The sequence below is a fragment of the Epinephelus moara genome, chromosome 21 (genome assembly GCF_006386435.1).
Source record: "Epinephelus moara isolate mb chromosome 21, YSFRI_EMoa_1.0, whole genome shotgun sequence".
NCBI lineage: Eukaryota > Metazoa > Chordata > Actinopteri > Perciformes > Serranidae > Epinephelus > Epinephelus moara.
This window is the reverse complement of record NC_065526.1, coordinates 31,079,980-31,096,892: the sequence shown is the minus strand read 5'-3', so window position 1 is coordinate 31,096,892 and position 16,913 is coordinate 31,079,980. Positions and strand designations below refer to the sequence as shown.

The 16,913-nt window shown below is 38.5% G+C and overlaps 2 protein-coding genes across 3 annotated transcripts in view; both read right to left on the bottom strand.

The window, feature by feature from the left end:
- Window positions 1-5,480, bottom strand: part of LOC126382493 (WD repeat-containing protein 37) — a 22,945-nt gene extending 17,465 nt beyond the window's left edge. For both annotated transcript variants that reach the window (XM_050032383.1, XM_050032384.1), the window contains exons 1-2: window positions 5,327-5,480; window positions 2,970-3,137 (exon numbers count right to left, since the gene is read on the bottom strand). In XM_050032383.1, the coding sequence (XP_049888340.1) occupies window positions 2,970-3,107 (138 nt within the window). In that variant the 5' untranslated portion in view covers window positions 3,108-3,137; window positions 5,327-5,480. The remainder of the gene's footprint in view (window positions 1-2,969; window positions 3,138-5,326) is intronic.
- A 652-nt stretch (window positions 5,481-6,132) lies between these two features.
- gtpbp4 (GTP binding protein 4) lies at window positions 6,133-16,121 on the bottom strand. The gene is made up of 17 exons (XM_050032931.1): window positions 16,019-16,121; window positions 14,784-14,954; window positions 14,534-14,637; window positions 13,934-14,070; window positions 13,586-13,686; window positions 13,250-13,342; window positions 12,397-12,588; window positions 11,415-11,480; window positions 11,066-11,155; window positions 10,841-10,951; window positions 10,646-10,723; window positions 10,466-10,517; window positions 10,272-10,372; window positions 8,731-8,928; window positions 7,786-7,851; window positions 7,083-7,232; window positions 6,133-6,853 (listed from the first exon to the last, which is right to left on the bottom strand). The coding sequence occupies exons 1-17, from the start codon at window positions 16,064-16,066 to the stop codon at window positions 6,701-6,703; spliced, it is 1,911 nt and encodes a 636-aa protein (XP_049888888.1). The 5' UTR covers window positions 16,067-16,121; the 3' UTR covers window positions 6,133-6,700.
- Between the last annotated feature and the right edge of the window lie 792 nt (window positions 16,122-16,913).

Below are 16,913 nucleotides of genomic sequence, written 5' to 3'. Positions count from 1 at the left end.
CACACACACACACACACACACACACACACACACACACACACACACACAGAGTTTTCGTCATTATATTGTAAGACTGGGGAGCACATTTTACTCAGCATGTTCGAAATTCAGATTAGGAAACATAATCAGGCCAAGGAGCCCAGACCTCCTACAGCTTTCCAAAACCTTCATTTGAACAGAAATCATCTCATAAGCACACTGTGCGGGAATTGTTGGTTACTGTTTGTAAGCAGTATCGCCAGCCAAGGTAAAAATAAAAGCAGACCCCAAAGTCACTTTCATTTCGGAACAAGCTTTGTCTGCTTGGCGTTTTGCCTCATTATATTTGTGTTTTTTGTGTGTTCATGAATTTCAAAGCTTTCTCTTAGATGTGTGCTGCTTCAGTCTGACACCTGGTTGCTACCTTTTTATTAAATCCTGACCTCACCTGTGCGCTGTGCCCAGGAACGTCCCAAACATAGTAAAATAAGAAGAAAATTAAAAAATACAGGTGGAGGGCAGCGTGTCTGTAGATAAATACACTGCTACACACTTCTGGTGGGTCCCAAGTTATAATTGACAGGGACTCTACTTCCCTTTAGCAAAATAAAAAACTACTGTAGGTGTGTGATTGAACCCTAATTATTGCTCAGCTGGAATATCTGGAATATCACATTTAAAAAGAGAATGATTCAAAATAGAGAGATCACTTTGAGAACCAGCATACAACACCACCTCTGAGCTCTAATCCAACATAAACTACACCAAACCTACACAACGAAAGCTAGCACTAAAAACTATGTGCAAAGTTACACTACTGTCTGAAACACGGAGGGCTAGACACCTGAAACTTACCTCCATTCTCATGAGGGATTCCAGATTATCAGAGGACTGGGATCAAAAGGGACCAGAGTGAAAAAACAAAAGTCATGAGGAAAGGATTACACTGTTTGCACCATGTTCGGTTAGAAACCGCTCCTTGCAACTGGCCAAAATCCAGAATAACTCTGTGCTCTGGGACTGCATAGTTATTTAGGTTCAACTATACATCAAAAGTTCAGCTTCCCAATCGGTGGGTCTTTAAACACTGGCAAGGTAGCAATAATAAAACCACTTTCTTTCATTTATGATGTCACATGTATTTACAAGTTATCAAGAAACTAAAAAAGAAGTAACCTCTGCTCACCATCAAGAGACATTTTTCGGATTAATAGCATTCTACAGATGTAAAAAAGTAAGACTTAATCATTTCGTCCACAATCAAATTTTGCACTCTATGAAGGTTTTACCTCCCATAAATGTACCACGGGGAAATCAGTACAAAAGTTTATTGGTGTAATTTCTCAATGAGGTTAAAGGCCTTTTACACAGCAAACATTTTGACTTTTCATTGCAGAAGTACAGGTGCTACTAATACAAACAGTAACGATGCTTTTGTTTTGTTCAAGTGCCCCAGTAAGCCAAAACAGCTAAACAGAGTTCAGCCATCAATAAAAAACACCTCTGCGAAGAGTATAGGCTAAAGTTTAATGTCCAAATTCTCAAATTGCATAAAAGTTATACGTAGGAATAATTCAAAGAAATACCTTAATGCTGTTTGTATCAGGTCAGGTGAAGCAGACCTCAAATGAATGAAACTACACTGTTGAAACTTATTATGGTCTAGGTTTTGACTCTGCATACAGTAATTCAGCTTCCCTTAAACTTGAAGATTTTGAGATCTCAAGTGACAGTCTTTACTGTTACTATGTGTGCAATTTCATTTCATTTTAACCATAAAAAGTTGAGAAGAAACATTCTTCCCAGTTGGGGCACAAAAAACACTGTTAACTGTGATTTCATGTATTCGGCTACTACTTGATCTCCAGTTAGCATGACACAGCAAACCATGCAACCTCTCTTTTTGCTGTATCATATAACACAAAAGAACCACACACGATGCTCAGATTACTCCAGTTTACAGAAATAGTATCACAGAGCCTGTGAAAACCAGGTATATTGTCCTCTGTGGCTCGGGAGGAACTAAGGAGTGACAGCAGAGAACCTAAACATGTTCAAGTTGTTCAAATTTGCAGGTAAAAATTCACTGAGCTTAACCACAGAGTGCAGATATGATGTGCATTTACATGGATATGAATAACACCTTTAAGATCAGGCTTTTGGTGTATCCTGTTTATGTGTTTGAGCATGTAAACCCCACATTACATTTTTGAGAAACCCGAATATGCTAGCTGGAGTACTCTGAAAGAAAACATGGATGTGTATGGGGAATATGAATAGCTTAATTTCTCTGTGCTAACATAAACACCATGTCCTAAATATGTACTTAACCAGGTTAAGCCTCATTAAGGGGATATTTATGTCAATTGAATCACACTCAACATTTGATACTTCCCCCATTCCATAACTTTAAATCTAAATGGAATGAAGCCAATCATTGATTCAGTGGCTTTTTTGGCTTACCATCCTGTCAGATAATTTACTGTAGGTCACTGTGTTGTTTACCCTGCATCCCAGGAGTAATTCGGTTCCTTATTAGCTTGCCAAATTGAAACCCAGCAGGGCTCTTACTCCAAGACACCAGGAATGAGCACCACTGATCTAACCAATCCACCTGAGCGAAGAGCAAATGCCTAAGCCTGTACTGAATCCATCTGTTTGAACCACTGAGTTAAAATAACCTCACAACAATCATGCTGTAATTGTTGCATGCTTAAGCCGGCAACAATATAAACCATTATGTACCCTCTAAACGGGTGCATAAAAACCTAATTGGCTTAGGCTTACAACAAGAGTGCTTACGGGTGCTGACAGTAACAGCAGGACAACAAGCTAATGATGACAGACAGGAGTGTAGTTTCACACTGGAGAAGTAGCTGGAATTCAGGCTGGTGATTCTAGTGGTTGTTACTTAGAAATAATGACTATAATTTAGTGCATTTTCCTTGTGACTCTATGTATTATCACTGTGTAATTGAGCGAGTCATCACCTGTCCCTCCAGCATGTCTCTCTGCAGACCCGAGCGTTCTTGCTCGGTGCTGTTGGTCCTGCGGATGGACAGGCTGTGGGACTTCCTCTTCTGCTTGGCCTGGCGGGCAGCAGCACCGCTTCCACTCTCCACTGGCATCCCTCCTTCCAAACTTGATGTTACAACAATCTGAAAGTACAAAATCATAGGATAAAAAGAGTTGCCAAAAGGGTCAAGAGAACAAATCCTGGTTGAAATAATCTGGGTGCGAGTGCCTCACTCAATAACAATCGTCAATGGAAAATATAAGACGACTCTGTTGCATTTGGCAGTGGTTGTATTTGGCAGCTTCCTTGTGTGAATGTGTGAAATGACAAAGTGAATGAGTGTGAGACAGAGCGTTGCTGAGTGTACCCACTCCACACACGCATAGTGGGTACCTTAAGGTGGAACATGAGGGATTACTGGGACAGAAACTGAGAAGTGTGAAACAATAACAGAATTGTTTCTTCCTTTTTTAAAAAGCAGAAATTGTTTGGGGGTTTTTTTGTGGGAAAAAAAAGCTGAAATGTTTAAACTAGAGCTGGGCAATACAGAGGAAAAAAAATCAATTACAATATTCACAAGACCATCTTCTGATAGCAAAATCACTTCACCAAATCTAGTGTTCATCATATTGGACTATAAGGCAAGCTGCAACTGTGATTTTTAACAGGCATTAAATATATCATTAAGAATTAGACTTGGGCGGTATCTATTTTGTCATGCCAGGATACACAAACAAACAAACAAACAAAAAAACAGAGCCTAAACACTGAGCTGCTCGTGATAGAAGTCAATGTAAGATGTATCACATTAGGTGTGTTCAGACCAGACAGTTCTGGGGACTCCTTGAGAAGAACTACTTAATGAGGAGCTCCCCCAACAACCACATACCTTCAGCGGCTTCCGTTTGCATTCACCAATAGGAATACTTAAGTGACTGATGTATGCCAGCCAGCAATTAGTAATGTCACTTGTACGCAACACATTCCTGGCCAGCATACATGCTCAGAAAAGCCTGGACTTCACTGTCGGCCCATTTGTCCGCATTTTTTTCATTACAAGTTGTTGCCTGTGTTTTATGTCGTCTGTTGTTTATACGACTTAACAGGTTTTTAAAATGGCAGCATTGGTTCATGTGTCCGACCAATCACTGTACACTGACTATGTTCCAGGAACTATGACTGTTCTTAGTAATTGCAGTGCATAAACAAGCAAATCTTCCCATCTGAGAGATTGTAACATGTTAATTTTTGGTACCTTTAATTAAAAAAAAAAATTTCTGAAATGTATTATCCATTAAACTATTAATCCATTAATTGTCTAAACTCTAATTAGATTTATATATTACCTGAAACAGACAAAAGGTGAAACCAGTAAATGTCTTATGCATTTTTGCTTAATAAATTACTCATTTTGATTGTGTTCATCCTATTGCTTCATCACTGTATTTCAGAAATCATTCAGGAAGAACTATTACTTAGTCATTCTTTGCAGTGTTAGGGCGTGCAACTGACTTGTTCTTCAGGATTCATGACATTAAATAAACCACACACTGTTTCATGATAGATGAGAAAGCTGATAATGATATCTCGCCTATTCCTTGCTGTAACTGGAGTTTAATAATTAATTTTACAATTAGCCTGCATGTTGTAAGGTTTGTCATGATCAGATAATAATGATGTATGCTATCATATTGACTGCTACGAGGAAAGCAAGCTTCCTATTTTCTCATCTTATTTTGCTCACTTCAAAAGACATACGTACAGTGACATACAAGACTCAATCATATGTGTATCAGGATGAGGGAGTCATTGTTATGGATGCTCATATCACAGTAATGACACACCATAAGCCTGGCTCCAGCTGTCACTAATCTTTGCCCTTGAGTTGACATAAGAAGGTCTATGGACACATGAATCAGTAGCCAGTCTCTAACAAAGACAACACTGCTTCTGTCATCTGTAAGTGTCTCTTTCTGCTGACATAAGAAACTGCCTTGTGTAACTTAGCTATCAGACACCTTGGTGACTGGTAGTTAGTTCCTCTTGCTGACTGAGGGATATGGAAAAAACAAATTTTGACTACATTGTGTTTCGGTACATTTGAGGACAAGATACGATAACTAAGAATGAATACAATTCCCTAGCTGTATGTGAATATTAACACTAGCAAGTCTAGACAGTGCTAGCCTCGTTAAAGCGTGATGCTCAGTGCTCAACATAGCGTTAAGCTAAGCAAAGCTACCGTTATCCCGATTAGCTGGTGGTGCCCAACATGCTAACGGTAATAGGCTAACGACAGGACAACCTTCCCAAACATGGAATTCAACTTACCAGAAAGTCTACAAATACGAAGTTTTATTCCGGGATATTGTGGGGAATGTCGCCGTTTCTAACATTTTCTTCTATGTGCGAGAAAGCAGCGCAGGTTTTTTGTCCAGAATCCGTGTTGACAGTTGACGAGCTCCGCTACGTGAGAGAAGATAACGAAGCCAATTCCGGCTCGGGGTTTTTCACAATAAAAGCCACCTTCATCAGCTGTAGTATTGCTCCAGACCATACTCCACTCAAAAAGGGTTAGTTTCTTGATTTCTAAGGTATGTTCACACGCCAACACATAAACAAATATTCTTAATATGTTTTGTTAATATATTATACCTGCTTGTAAATTCGGCATATTAGAAACCTACCAACGGGATTCAATTTATGAATAAAATCTGAATCTTAAAATGATTTACAGTGGCACATTTAAGCACGTGGGTATTTTTTCTGAACATATCCGACGACCATTTTACACAAAATGTGATTGTATCGTTACTGTAGATGCTTCTCCAACTTGCTGGATGAAACAGTTACTGTTGACGGGTGTACAACATCTTCACTCGACTTTTATCACCTGTGTATCTGACAGATGCAATGAAACACTTAAATTGTTAAAAATTCATGTAGAGATTGGTCTGGCCGCTTTCTCCTTGTGAGAGAACGAACATCGACTATAATGATAAAATAATCATAATCAAATTTCCAACTCAATAATAGTTTCATACAGGTGAATTTGAAACACACAAAGATACATTCCAGATATGACTTCAGTTATTCAAGACAAAAGAGGAATTTCTGTAAAACAACCTGTCAGACAGTTTAGTTGAGGTGTATTTATTTGGCTCCCTTGTTAATGTATGCCACTCAGAGACATGCAAAGGAAGTATCATCATCACTTTATCCAAATTAAACCCAGTATTTCCTGAGTCACAGACAAGATGTAAGGCATAAAAGTTCATTTACTGCTTTGCCAAGAGATAAACTTGTGAAATTATACAAATCAGTTTAACATCTGAATATGTGACATATCTTTTGTTAATCAAGGTGTATGTTTGATCATGGCAATTGCAGTGACAAAATAAAGATATTAACTATTACACAACTGCTTTCTGAGTCCCTGCTTTTCCATATAGTTTTGTTTTCTGAGATCCGCAGTTTTACTTTTGAGAGCAAAACCTTGAAAGCGGACAAATAAAAGACATTGTTATGATTACATATCATTTAAATGGGTGGTGCATTTTCCAGTTTCCTGGCTTCAAGGGAAACATATTTCATGTTCCTCTTTTTACAGCTGGGGAAAATGTAGCGAATGAAGACATAAACTATCTCCACACAGAAGCCTCTCCAAAAGAGTGTCCAGGTCTCAACAGTCCAGAAAAAGCAGTTTTATCTGCGATCAGTATTGCCAGACTTCCTCTTCCCGGCCAGGAGGTGTTTGGGTTTGAGGTCAAACACATGTCTGTCTGCCTCTCCCTTCTTGCCTTGGCGGTTCATTCCTTTCTGGGAGTTCTTCATCATGGTCTTTGCCTTCTTTACCATCTGAGGAACAAAGAAAGAAAACACTGACATGAGTTCTCTTCAAATTAAGATTCAGAACCAGGGATTTATTTAATGCACCACTGCCTTGTTCTTACATTTACAAGAGTTTTTCCAACATGTGAATGTGTCTGTGTACATATATCATATACAAAACCTTCATTTGTTTTTATGTAAAACATTTTTTAACATAAAAGTGTTTGGAGGTGGAACCAAAGACACTGTCACTTACCTTTTTATCTCGTAATCCAGACTGATCTCGTGGTGGACGGGAGGCACTCTGGCTACGGGTTTTGGAGGTCGGAGGGGCTGAAGCTGAGGCTTCACGCTTACGTTTCTTTGTGACACTTCGGGACCGCCTGGCCTGTTGAGCGTAATGGCTCTAAAAGTACAAGAAGAAAGGTTTCAGGCATTCACAAGGACTACTTCATGATCTTCATGGTCTTATTTGGCAAACAACTAAACTCTGTCATGTTCTGGGTTGAGATATGTTGGCAAAAACAGCATGGAACAAAAACAACTGAAATAACTACTGAAAAACTGAAAATTTCCATCACAGGCCTTTCTACAGGATGTGAAGTTATGATCCAACGGCAAAGAAAGGTAACACAGAAAGTTTAAGTAATAAGTTACAACTTAAAAACTTTAAATTCCTTTAGTTTTTCCTCAAATTCATTATTTTAGGAGTTTGCAGTGCAACAGGATGGGAGCCCTGACCGCTGCAACTCCAGAATTACAATTCCCATTAATACTGTAGTCACAACTGTAAGTACAGAGTACTTCGTTTACATGTCAGACTTTCTAAAAAGCTTTGATATGTAATATCTTCCCATTTAATTATGAGACAGGACATATTTCACATAATTAATTCAATTTTACCACACAATAGAAGCAATTATATATCCTGTAGGCTCGGATCTAAAGAAAAAACTTACGTCATCCTTGTCATCCATGTCCAGCCCAAGGCCACCCATCTCCTTCTCTAGCTTCTTTCTTTCAACCTGTACATATCAAACACAGACACATACACAGTGGAGTTAAGGGTTATTCTGATTCAAATCTAAGCTCATGTTACAAAAGGCATTGGGAATTTCATTTTATAAAACAAAATGTTAAATGCCAATGGAAACACTTTTTGGAAAAACCTATAACATGGAGGCATTATGGGAAACCCTCCACTAGGTGACACTCTTAGAGAAGGCACACTTGAGGGACTTTTCAAATTAGAATGCCCACAGGATGCTGTCAAAATGTAATGGATTATTTCTCTGGTGTAACTCTGGAAATTTGTCTGCTTTTTCAAATAATTCTAATTAAACTGGTGCACTGTTTTGCTTTAAATGTCAGGGGAAAACACTATTAATATAGTTGCAAAATTTGAAGGTCTTACACCAGAGCATACAAAGCATCTCCAATCATCTCAGCCAAAAAGGTTACGTTTCCCGTTTAGTTTGTTTGATTGATTGTCAGCAGGGTAATGGAAAAACTATTGTGGAAGTGTGTGGCATGGGCCAATGAAGAACCCATTAAATTTTGAAGTGCAGTTGAATCACAAGGCAGATACACAAATTATTTTTTGCTTTTGCCAACGCTGTGAAATAGGGCATTTGGCTTTGGTGGAGATCTACGCTCTCCAAGTGGCCGTCTAGTTTAGAGAGGAGACCAAACTGGACATCTGTAGTCTTTTAGTGTGTTATATCTCAGTTATATTCCTCATACCGTATGTTAACATTTCTCTCTGCCTTCCAACATTGATAATTATGAAATAATACCAACATGTATATAAATCAGAGAATGTATTTACTATTTCTTGTATGGCTTAAGTTTTCTGTTGTCAGAGGTAGGTTGGCAGCAGGCCAATATATTCACAGTATGCTCACCTTGGTGGCAGTCCTAGGCATGCGAGGCCCGTGCACATCCTTCTCTTTGGACTCCATGACCAGGAGCTGCTTCTTCTCGCGAATCTGTTTGGCCAGAACGCGGATCTCCTGCATCTCCTCATCCTCGCTCTCATCATCAGAGTCGTACTCCCCGGCTCGCTCCTTCAGCTCCTCCTCCTTCTCCAGCAGCTCCAGTTTCTGTAAGGCGGAAAGAAAAAAAGACCTCAAGACGTTTAGAAGACAGAAAAATGAATACAAACACAACATTGACATTTCTCAACTTTGCTCCTCTAGGAAATCAAGGAATTATTATATATATTTATTTTTATTATTATTATTATTATTATTATTATTATTATTATTTCATCTTTGTTTAACTAGGTAAGCCTCACAGTATCTTGGCAAATATAGGCAGATATAAGTTTAAGATCAGCAGAAAACAGGTGATAGAAATAAATAACACAAGATCACACATAACAAAATGAATATGCAAAACCATAAATAAAAATGTAGAGACTGGTCAAATGTAACAGACAAAACCATCAATCAATAAATAAGACAAGTGTAAAGGTGTCATATAATAAATATTATCAAAACAAACAGCCAAAAGAGATAGGGTTAAGTATAAATAGCAATTATTGAAAATCTTTGCAAAAGAATATTTTTTCCCAATTAGAAAACTTTTTGTAGAGGGCCCAGGGTGCAAAAACCAAAAAACCCCCTATTATGTAGTTCAGTGTGGGCTTTGGAGACTGCTAATAGAGATGAAGGGCATAACTGTTGACCTATTTTGGGGGAATATATTTACACAAAATATCTATAACAGGAGTGTCCTGGCCAAGATAGCTGCACTACATATAACATAACCTATAAAATATATAGCATGGCATATATAGGCAGACCAAGTGCTCAATATGGTAAGAATCAGGTATGTGGGGCACATCATCAGGACTGATCTATGTGATGATGACAATGTGCGGTTCCAGCATTGCAAAGTGTATGTACAAGCCAATACACTGGCATGTAAACCTTATATTTGTACAGATGTTAAAACAGCTCTTCTAAAAGTCTTTCTGATCTGGCAGTTCAATAAAGTGATGCTCTACAAGACAAAAAAAGGACCACTAGTCAAATATTCACATTGAACAGCCAAATCCAATTTGACTGACAAAATTCTGAGTCAGATACATTACAAAACATGAGACAGACTTGCAATAAAATACGAAGAGAATAGTCAAGGTTCACAAAACAAAATACACAACATGCTTGTGACGCAAACATGGCTTCAGAAATAAGAGTAAACTGGTGTCTTCAAAAAGGAGCAACTAACTTGAATATAGAAAAACAAGTGATGGAGTTGAGTTCTTGTACTGTTGTCTTTCTCACTATGGATATATTCCTCATCCTCCAACACTAACATACAGTTTTGTAGCAACTGGGTGCAACAGATGTGTTGTAAACGAGCCAGTAACTTGTTTAAAAACCAGTTTCTGGTTCCAGTTGATGATGTGAAATATTTCCACTTAGCTCCGTAGACTCACCTTCATAATTTCAGGATCAATGTAATCTGCAATGTTGTGGCCCTCCCACACTTCAGGGATCTTATCATGCTTCTCATCCTCATTCATCAGATCCCAGTATTCTTTACAAAACAAACAAAACGATATCAGCATGGCAGATATAAGTATTTACTTTCTACAGTTTACTTTGCTGTTGAACTGAAAACACTTCTTACTCTGTAGGTCCAGAACGTAGTCATCACCAAGCTCCATCTCCAGATCTCTCTCCTGCAAGATAAACAATAAAGTGTTTTATTATACAGCGATACAGGGAGCGGTTAAATGTGTCACATGTCATTTTAACGACAGCTCTGTTGTGTCTGTGACCTTATGCCTGGCACTAACATGGGACATACCAGTTTGCGTTTGGGTGCGTCCACCTCCATCGCTTTCTTGCGCATCAAGGCTCCTTCTGGGATGAACGGAGGCCTCTCCTGTTAATGACCGAAGAAAGAAAGAATGTAAATAATACGACTTAATATCATTACGAAGCTAAAGTGAGAGGGTGGGCTTTTTTGCAGACTTCAAATGAAGTTAGTGACTGTTTTCACCTTCTCATCTCTCTTGGTAGGCATGGCCAGGTGGAGCCGGTTGAGGACATCATGAACTTTCTTGCCCTTCATCTTGGTGTCGACACGATGGGCGAGGAGCCGGTCGCAGGCCTGACAAACACATGAACCATGAACCACAACGTCCTCGCTCACAGCAACAAAACAACACACTGTTCCTAAACACCTCCAGGGCTTAGACGCAGCCTGAAGTTTGCTGCAGCTCACCTCAGTTTTGACTTGCATGACTCCCTCCTCGGTCAGGGTGCTGGTCTCAATCACGGGAATTCCCTCAGTAGAGAGATCTGCAAAGATTTTCTAACAGCAAAAACACAACAGTCAAAGACATGACCATGAAGTTAAGATAAACCTCTAGCACGTGCTATTTAACAATCCATTTCTGACAATTACATTCACTAAAACAAACAAATGTACTCTGTGTTTAGAAGCAGCTCTGCAATTAACTCTTACAAGGTCATTTCCAGCTCACCTCATCCATCTGATATTGTGGAATACAGTCAAAGCCTTTGAGACATTTCAGGCAGATCAAACTGTGTCTTAACTAGTAATCACCCACCTGGTTCTCCTCAGACAGCTCATTGATCTTCTTCACATCACATTTGTTGGCCACGATGATGAGAGGCTGCAGGGAGCAAAGACATCAACATTACTCCAAATTACTTGCACTCTCAAATATTACACAGCCAAGCCTGCACTGTCTCATCTTTATTTCATCCCCAGAGAGACCTGCCAAGTATGCAGGATACTAATAGAGATACTATGGATGCACCTCATTTGCTCAAATTTAAGTCTGTGGTTGATATGGCTTGTTCAGGAGAGATTGTGATCATTTATATTTTTCTTTATTTTATATTTTAGCCAAAACAAATTGCAAAATATCTTTGCATTTAGTCTGCTTACAGTAGTTTATAGGAGCCTTTTCAAACCAGAGTGGTACAGCAAAACTCTATTGTGCATCAATGTGAAACAGGTGGTGTTGGAAAACTGTCAGTACTGTCAACATGGTTTGCAATTGGTCACCAGAAGAAATTTGCATTAACAAACTACGCAAAGACACAGCACAAATATACCGTGTTGTCATTCTATTTTTTCATTATTATTTTGGTCAGAAACTAACTGTTACAATTGCTGGTGTGTGCAAGCTATAAATCTACTGCCCTAAATCTCTTGAAGTGATAAACCTCAACATCTAAATCCAGACAAATTCTTCCAAAATCCAAAACCATCTCTTTTTTAATTTCACTATGGCCAAGCTCTCTTTTGTAGTTTTTTGCTTGCATCACCACAGTGGTGATGAGGAAGGGGCAAGCAGATTTATATTTCATATCACAGGCCCATCTCTACTCTTTACAGCACCACATTCAAAAGCAAGTGCTCCATCCAGAAAAAGCAGAAATATTTCACATCTCTGTCATATCAGATATCAAGAGGAAGAAAATTGGTTTGCAGTTTTCTGACATCATTATCACAAGATGAGTAATGTTGTCTCTGCCATTTACTGCTGAGACAAACGAGCTGTAACAACAAAGAAGTCTGACCTTGTTGGCGAACAGGGGTCGGATGTTGTTGAAGAGCTCCAGCTGTTCCTGCAGGGTGTGACCGCACTGCTCGGACACGTCCATGACGTACAGAACTGCTGCTCGCAGGTGAGCCAGAGCTGTGATGGCCTGCATCTCGATGGTGTTCCTGTCCTCCAGAGGGTGGTCCAGGATACCAGGGGTGTCCACCACCTACACACACACAAAGTTAGCATAGGAATGACTGGTGACAGGATGAAAGTGTGGAATAATAAAGGAAACAGATGTTTGCACATTTCTGCAGGTTCAACATCTTTATAGTGGCATTACAGTGTGTGAATATATTTAAAGCCCTCTGATGGTGCGAAAACAACATCAAGGCAGTGTTTTAGACCATACAATTTCAGCAAACACAATTTTAGTACAACTGACAACATGAAAACATAAGACGCTCGACACAGTATGTCACAGGCACTGCTTTAGCTTTTCCCTTCAAATAAAATCATTTTATAAAATAATTCTAAACTTCTCTACATGTATTAGATTATAGATGAGTTAATTTAGGACCAGTCAAAAAGAATACATTTTTTTCTGGCTTCACATTTGTTAAATTATTAGTTATATTTTAAGATTCTGGAGCTTACTGTAAATATCAGAACATACAAATGTATGATATCTAAATAAAACCTAAAGATAAGACTTCAGCAACAAAAATATGTCTCTGCCCAAGCACTATTTAGGTGCACTGTATCTCCAGTTCATGTTCATACTGTATAGCCCGAGTAAAAGCACATCTGAAGCGAGAGAAGATGTATATAAAGCGGAGAAAATAAACCATAAGTGATGTGTAGCAGTAATAGCTGCAGCATCTTACCTGCCAGCGGAGGTATCTGTAGTCCATGTGACCCACAAACAGAGACTTGGTGGTGAAAGCGTAGGGCTGGACATCAACATCCGCTCTGGTCACCTGACAAAGAAAAGCCCCTTTATTTATACCCCTTTAGCTCTATGTAAAATAAAGGGAAGTCGAGGGGCTGAAACACCCTGAAACCAATGATTCATGTACAATTTACAGGAGTTGTTGAGAATAAAAAAATATTACATGATACAACCACTTAAAAGATATTATTACTTAGACTTTATTCTTCCATCAAGAATGAGCAGACTCGTACACAGCTATTACCAATGTATTTTCTAGAGAACTGTTTACCTTGTTGATGAAACTAGACTTGCCAACGTTGGGGTAACCGCACAGAAGCAGGGTCCTTGTGTTGGGGTCAATGGTTGGCAAACGGGACAGATGCTGGCGCACTGTAAACAACAGAGAGATTAGTTATTTTCACGTATTAAAAGACTGAAAAGACAGATTAAGGTATAAAACAGGCTACTGAAAATCTCTCAGGTGACAGTAAAAGGACAAAAAAGGACACTAAGAACAGAGCTAAAATAATAGCAGTATTTGAAAGACACATTTAACCAACTTGAAATCAATAAGTAATCATTTCTATTTTATGTGAGACCTCTGTGATGCATTACAGCCACAAGACTCCTCTGTTACCTTGTTCCAGATATTCCAGACTTGACTTCTGTCGTTTCAGGATGGTGCACATACGACCCAGAGCAGCTCTCTTCAGCTGTTTACACCGGTACAGAGAATCTCCATACTTCATCAGACGCACATAGTCTTTAGCAACACTAAAAAAAAAAGACATATGGTGTGTTGTGAACCTATCTTTTATCCATTTCTAGGTTATGTTAAATTGCTGTGTTGTTTCTTTCTGATTTATAATTATTATAATTAAGTGTTGGATCTTGTTCCATGTATACTTGTCTGTACTAACTGACCCTGCAATAAGCATTTGCTGACTTTACTTTTCAATTGGTAGCACCAGCCTTTATCCAGGCTGAGCAGGAAAAACTAAAACCCTTAAATTCAATTTAATGTATGGCAGTTACAGTTGGCGTCATTATATTGATTTGATTTGGGGTCCAGCTGCCACCACTGAATCTCAGTCATCTCCATTGCTTTTAGGGTTACTGGAAGAAGAACTGTTAGCATGGACTGACACTTTAACAAACCAAAGGCACACCACATTAATGTTCCAGTCAACTACAGCACTGAGCAACAATATGCAAGACACTAAGAAAAAAAACATACTTATCAATCAAATTCTTGGCGATGTTTATCTGCCCCAAGGCCAACTTGTAATGGTCTTTGTCATACAACACATTCATCAGATCAGCGTAGAATGGATGGATGTCCTGAAGGAAAAACAACACATTATCAAATTTCACAAACTGATCATAAATATGAGGTAAAAAAAAAACCTAACTGTTGTTGGTGTCAGGCAAAAGGAAAAATGGTTATTTAAAATACACAAAAGACTTTTCAGAGCATCTTAACTTACGTCGAGCTTGGGGAAGTCGGTGAGGATCTGCGTGAGGCGGTCATGGTAGTTCTGCTGGGTGAACTTCACCTTTCGCATGTAAAAATGTCGGATACGGTGGATCTGGTAATGTTTGTGTACCACTGTGGGTGTCTTCCTTTGTGTTTTGGATAAAGTGATGTCGATGAAATCCTGCACAGAGGGCAACAAGGTTTTAGTGAAGGGAAGTGACTATGTTTCTCAACAGCACTCACTTGATTGCAAACCTGAAAAATAAGCCGTTATTTACCATTTTATTTTATGGAAAGCAAAAGATTTTTCCTTAAAAACAACTTGTAACTTAAAATAAGCCTCATCAGTTATGCCTTGTGCCTTGACAGTCTTCACTTCTTTTACTTTAGGAATTATTACATGAGCCTTTGGTCACTGCAAAATTTACTGTCCCAGTACTTGCATACCATATCTATAAATACTGTAACATGCAATAAAACATCTAGTTAATATTTATACACAAAAACATGCAGTTCCCTACATTTCCACCAAGCAAACTCTAATGTAAACGGTTTCCCTTTTGACTCCTATCAAACTTCATTAACAAATATATCAGTTAAATGTACAATAGCTTGTCGGCAAGAGTAGACTACTTATTATAATGTTTTGTATTATGTGCGCAAATAATCCATGTCCTCTTGTCAATTCGGCATGCAAAAAATACAAAAAACAGCTTTATTTCTCAAACGAGCCTAACTTTTATGATTTGATCGTACAGCTCTCAGCGACACGGTATTTAAATGGCCATACACTGTTTGGAGTACGTTAACAGGTGACAAGCACAAGTTTATCTTGATGTAATGTGAGCTGTTTGATGGATGGCGTCTCCTTGCTCACGGGGAGGGAAAGGAGTCTTAAACTTCCAGATTTTCTAACGGAGTTTGGTGCAGAACATATCTTGTCTTATGTCAACTGTGTCAATAACTGGAAAAGGTCTATTCATCACATAAAACATGTCAGTTTCAACAGCTAGCTGTTTCATCTCTTTTGTCTCCTTTCCTCTTCTGATACTGTAACTATATAAGGCAGTTGGACACACTGGGTTGGAAACCTGCTGCTGTCTCTTTACACCAGCACAGCACGTGTTTTCCTTCCCTGCAGAATCCCACCATGTTTTTATTACTTCCACTGTCTCTCAAAGCTCAATGACAAAACAGGCAAAACAACACATGTTTAAAACGCTAGAGACGAGAAACAAAACTTACCTTTGCGGTGGGAACCACCATAATCTTCTTAAAATTATAAAGTGCCATTTTGTCGGACACGTTTAGTCCGCTGACGGCACAGGGGGAAAGAGAGCACCTCTTTCCGTTTAAACCGGAAGAGACGCTTAATGACACTTTGGCGAGTTTTACTGCACATCGCCCCCCTGCGTCCAAACACAGACAGAGCAGGGGCAAAAAAAATCTATTTTCTGTATCAATTTCTATTCATTTCCCCTCATTATTTTTATAAACTTTTGCACATAGCTGCACAAAACTGTAAAGCTTTTTCATTTAAAAATAGATATTGTACATGTATTTTATAGTGCTTTTTTCATATTTTTATGGTTTGTTTCCATCTGTTCCATATTTATGTTTCTTGACTCCTGCAGTATTTGCTTTTATTTTTATTTTCTCTCACTATGCTGATTGTTATGCATCATAACTCCAAGGCAAAGCCCTTGCATGTGAAAACCTGCTTGGCATTAAACCTGATACTGATTCTGATTCAAAATTAAAAGTATTAAATGTTTTTGCTGCAACTTTTCCATTATGATGGCTCCACTGACAAACCTTTGAGAGAAAAAAAAAACTCTCCTAAACAGCCGATCTGCTCTGCCCCTGAACAGATCATTTCTATTATCATAATGATAAGTAGATAATGATAATGATAGAGATAATTATGACAACTGATATGAGAACATGAGAACTGATAAATAATAATTCAATAATAATAATTTTGTTGAATTTGAATTACTCACGTAACCCTTCATAGATTGAGTGAAATATCCACAATAAATAAGCAAACAATTAAGGCAACAATTTATTAATATATCTATTTTAATTTCATTCAAAAGCATGTGGTTAGCATTAGATTTTAAAGTAAGTGCAATTGTGA

Bases quoted from the DNA above. Each gene is read 5' to 3' on its own strand.
- gtpbp4 (XM_050032931.1), bottom strand. From the start codon at position 16,066: ATGGCACTTTATAATTTTAAGAAGATTATGGTGGTTCCCACCGCAAAG. The intron at 14,638-14,783 runs GTAAGTTAAGAT...TTTTTCCTTCAG, and splicing joins CCGACTTCCCCAAGCTCGAC to GACATCCATCCATTCTACGC. The intron at 8,929-10,271 runs GTGAGTCTACGG...TCCGCCTTACAG, and splicing joins TTGATCCTGAAATTATGAAG to AAACTGGAGCTGCTGGAGAA.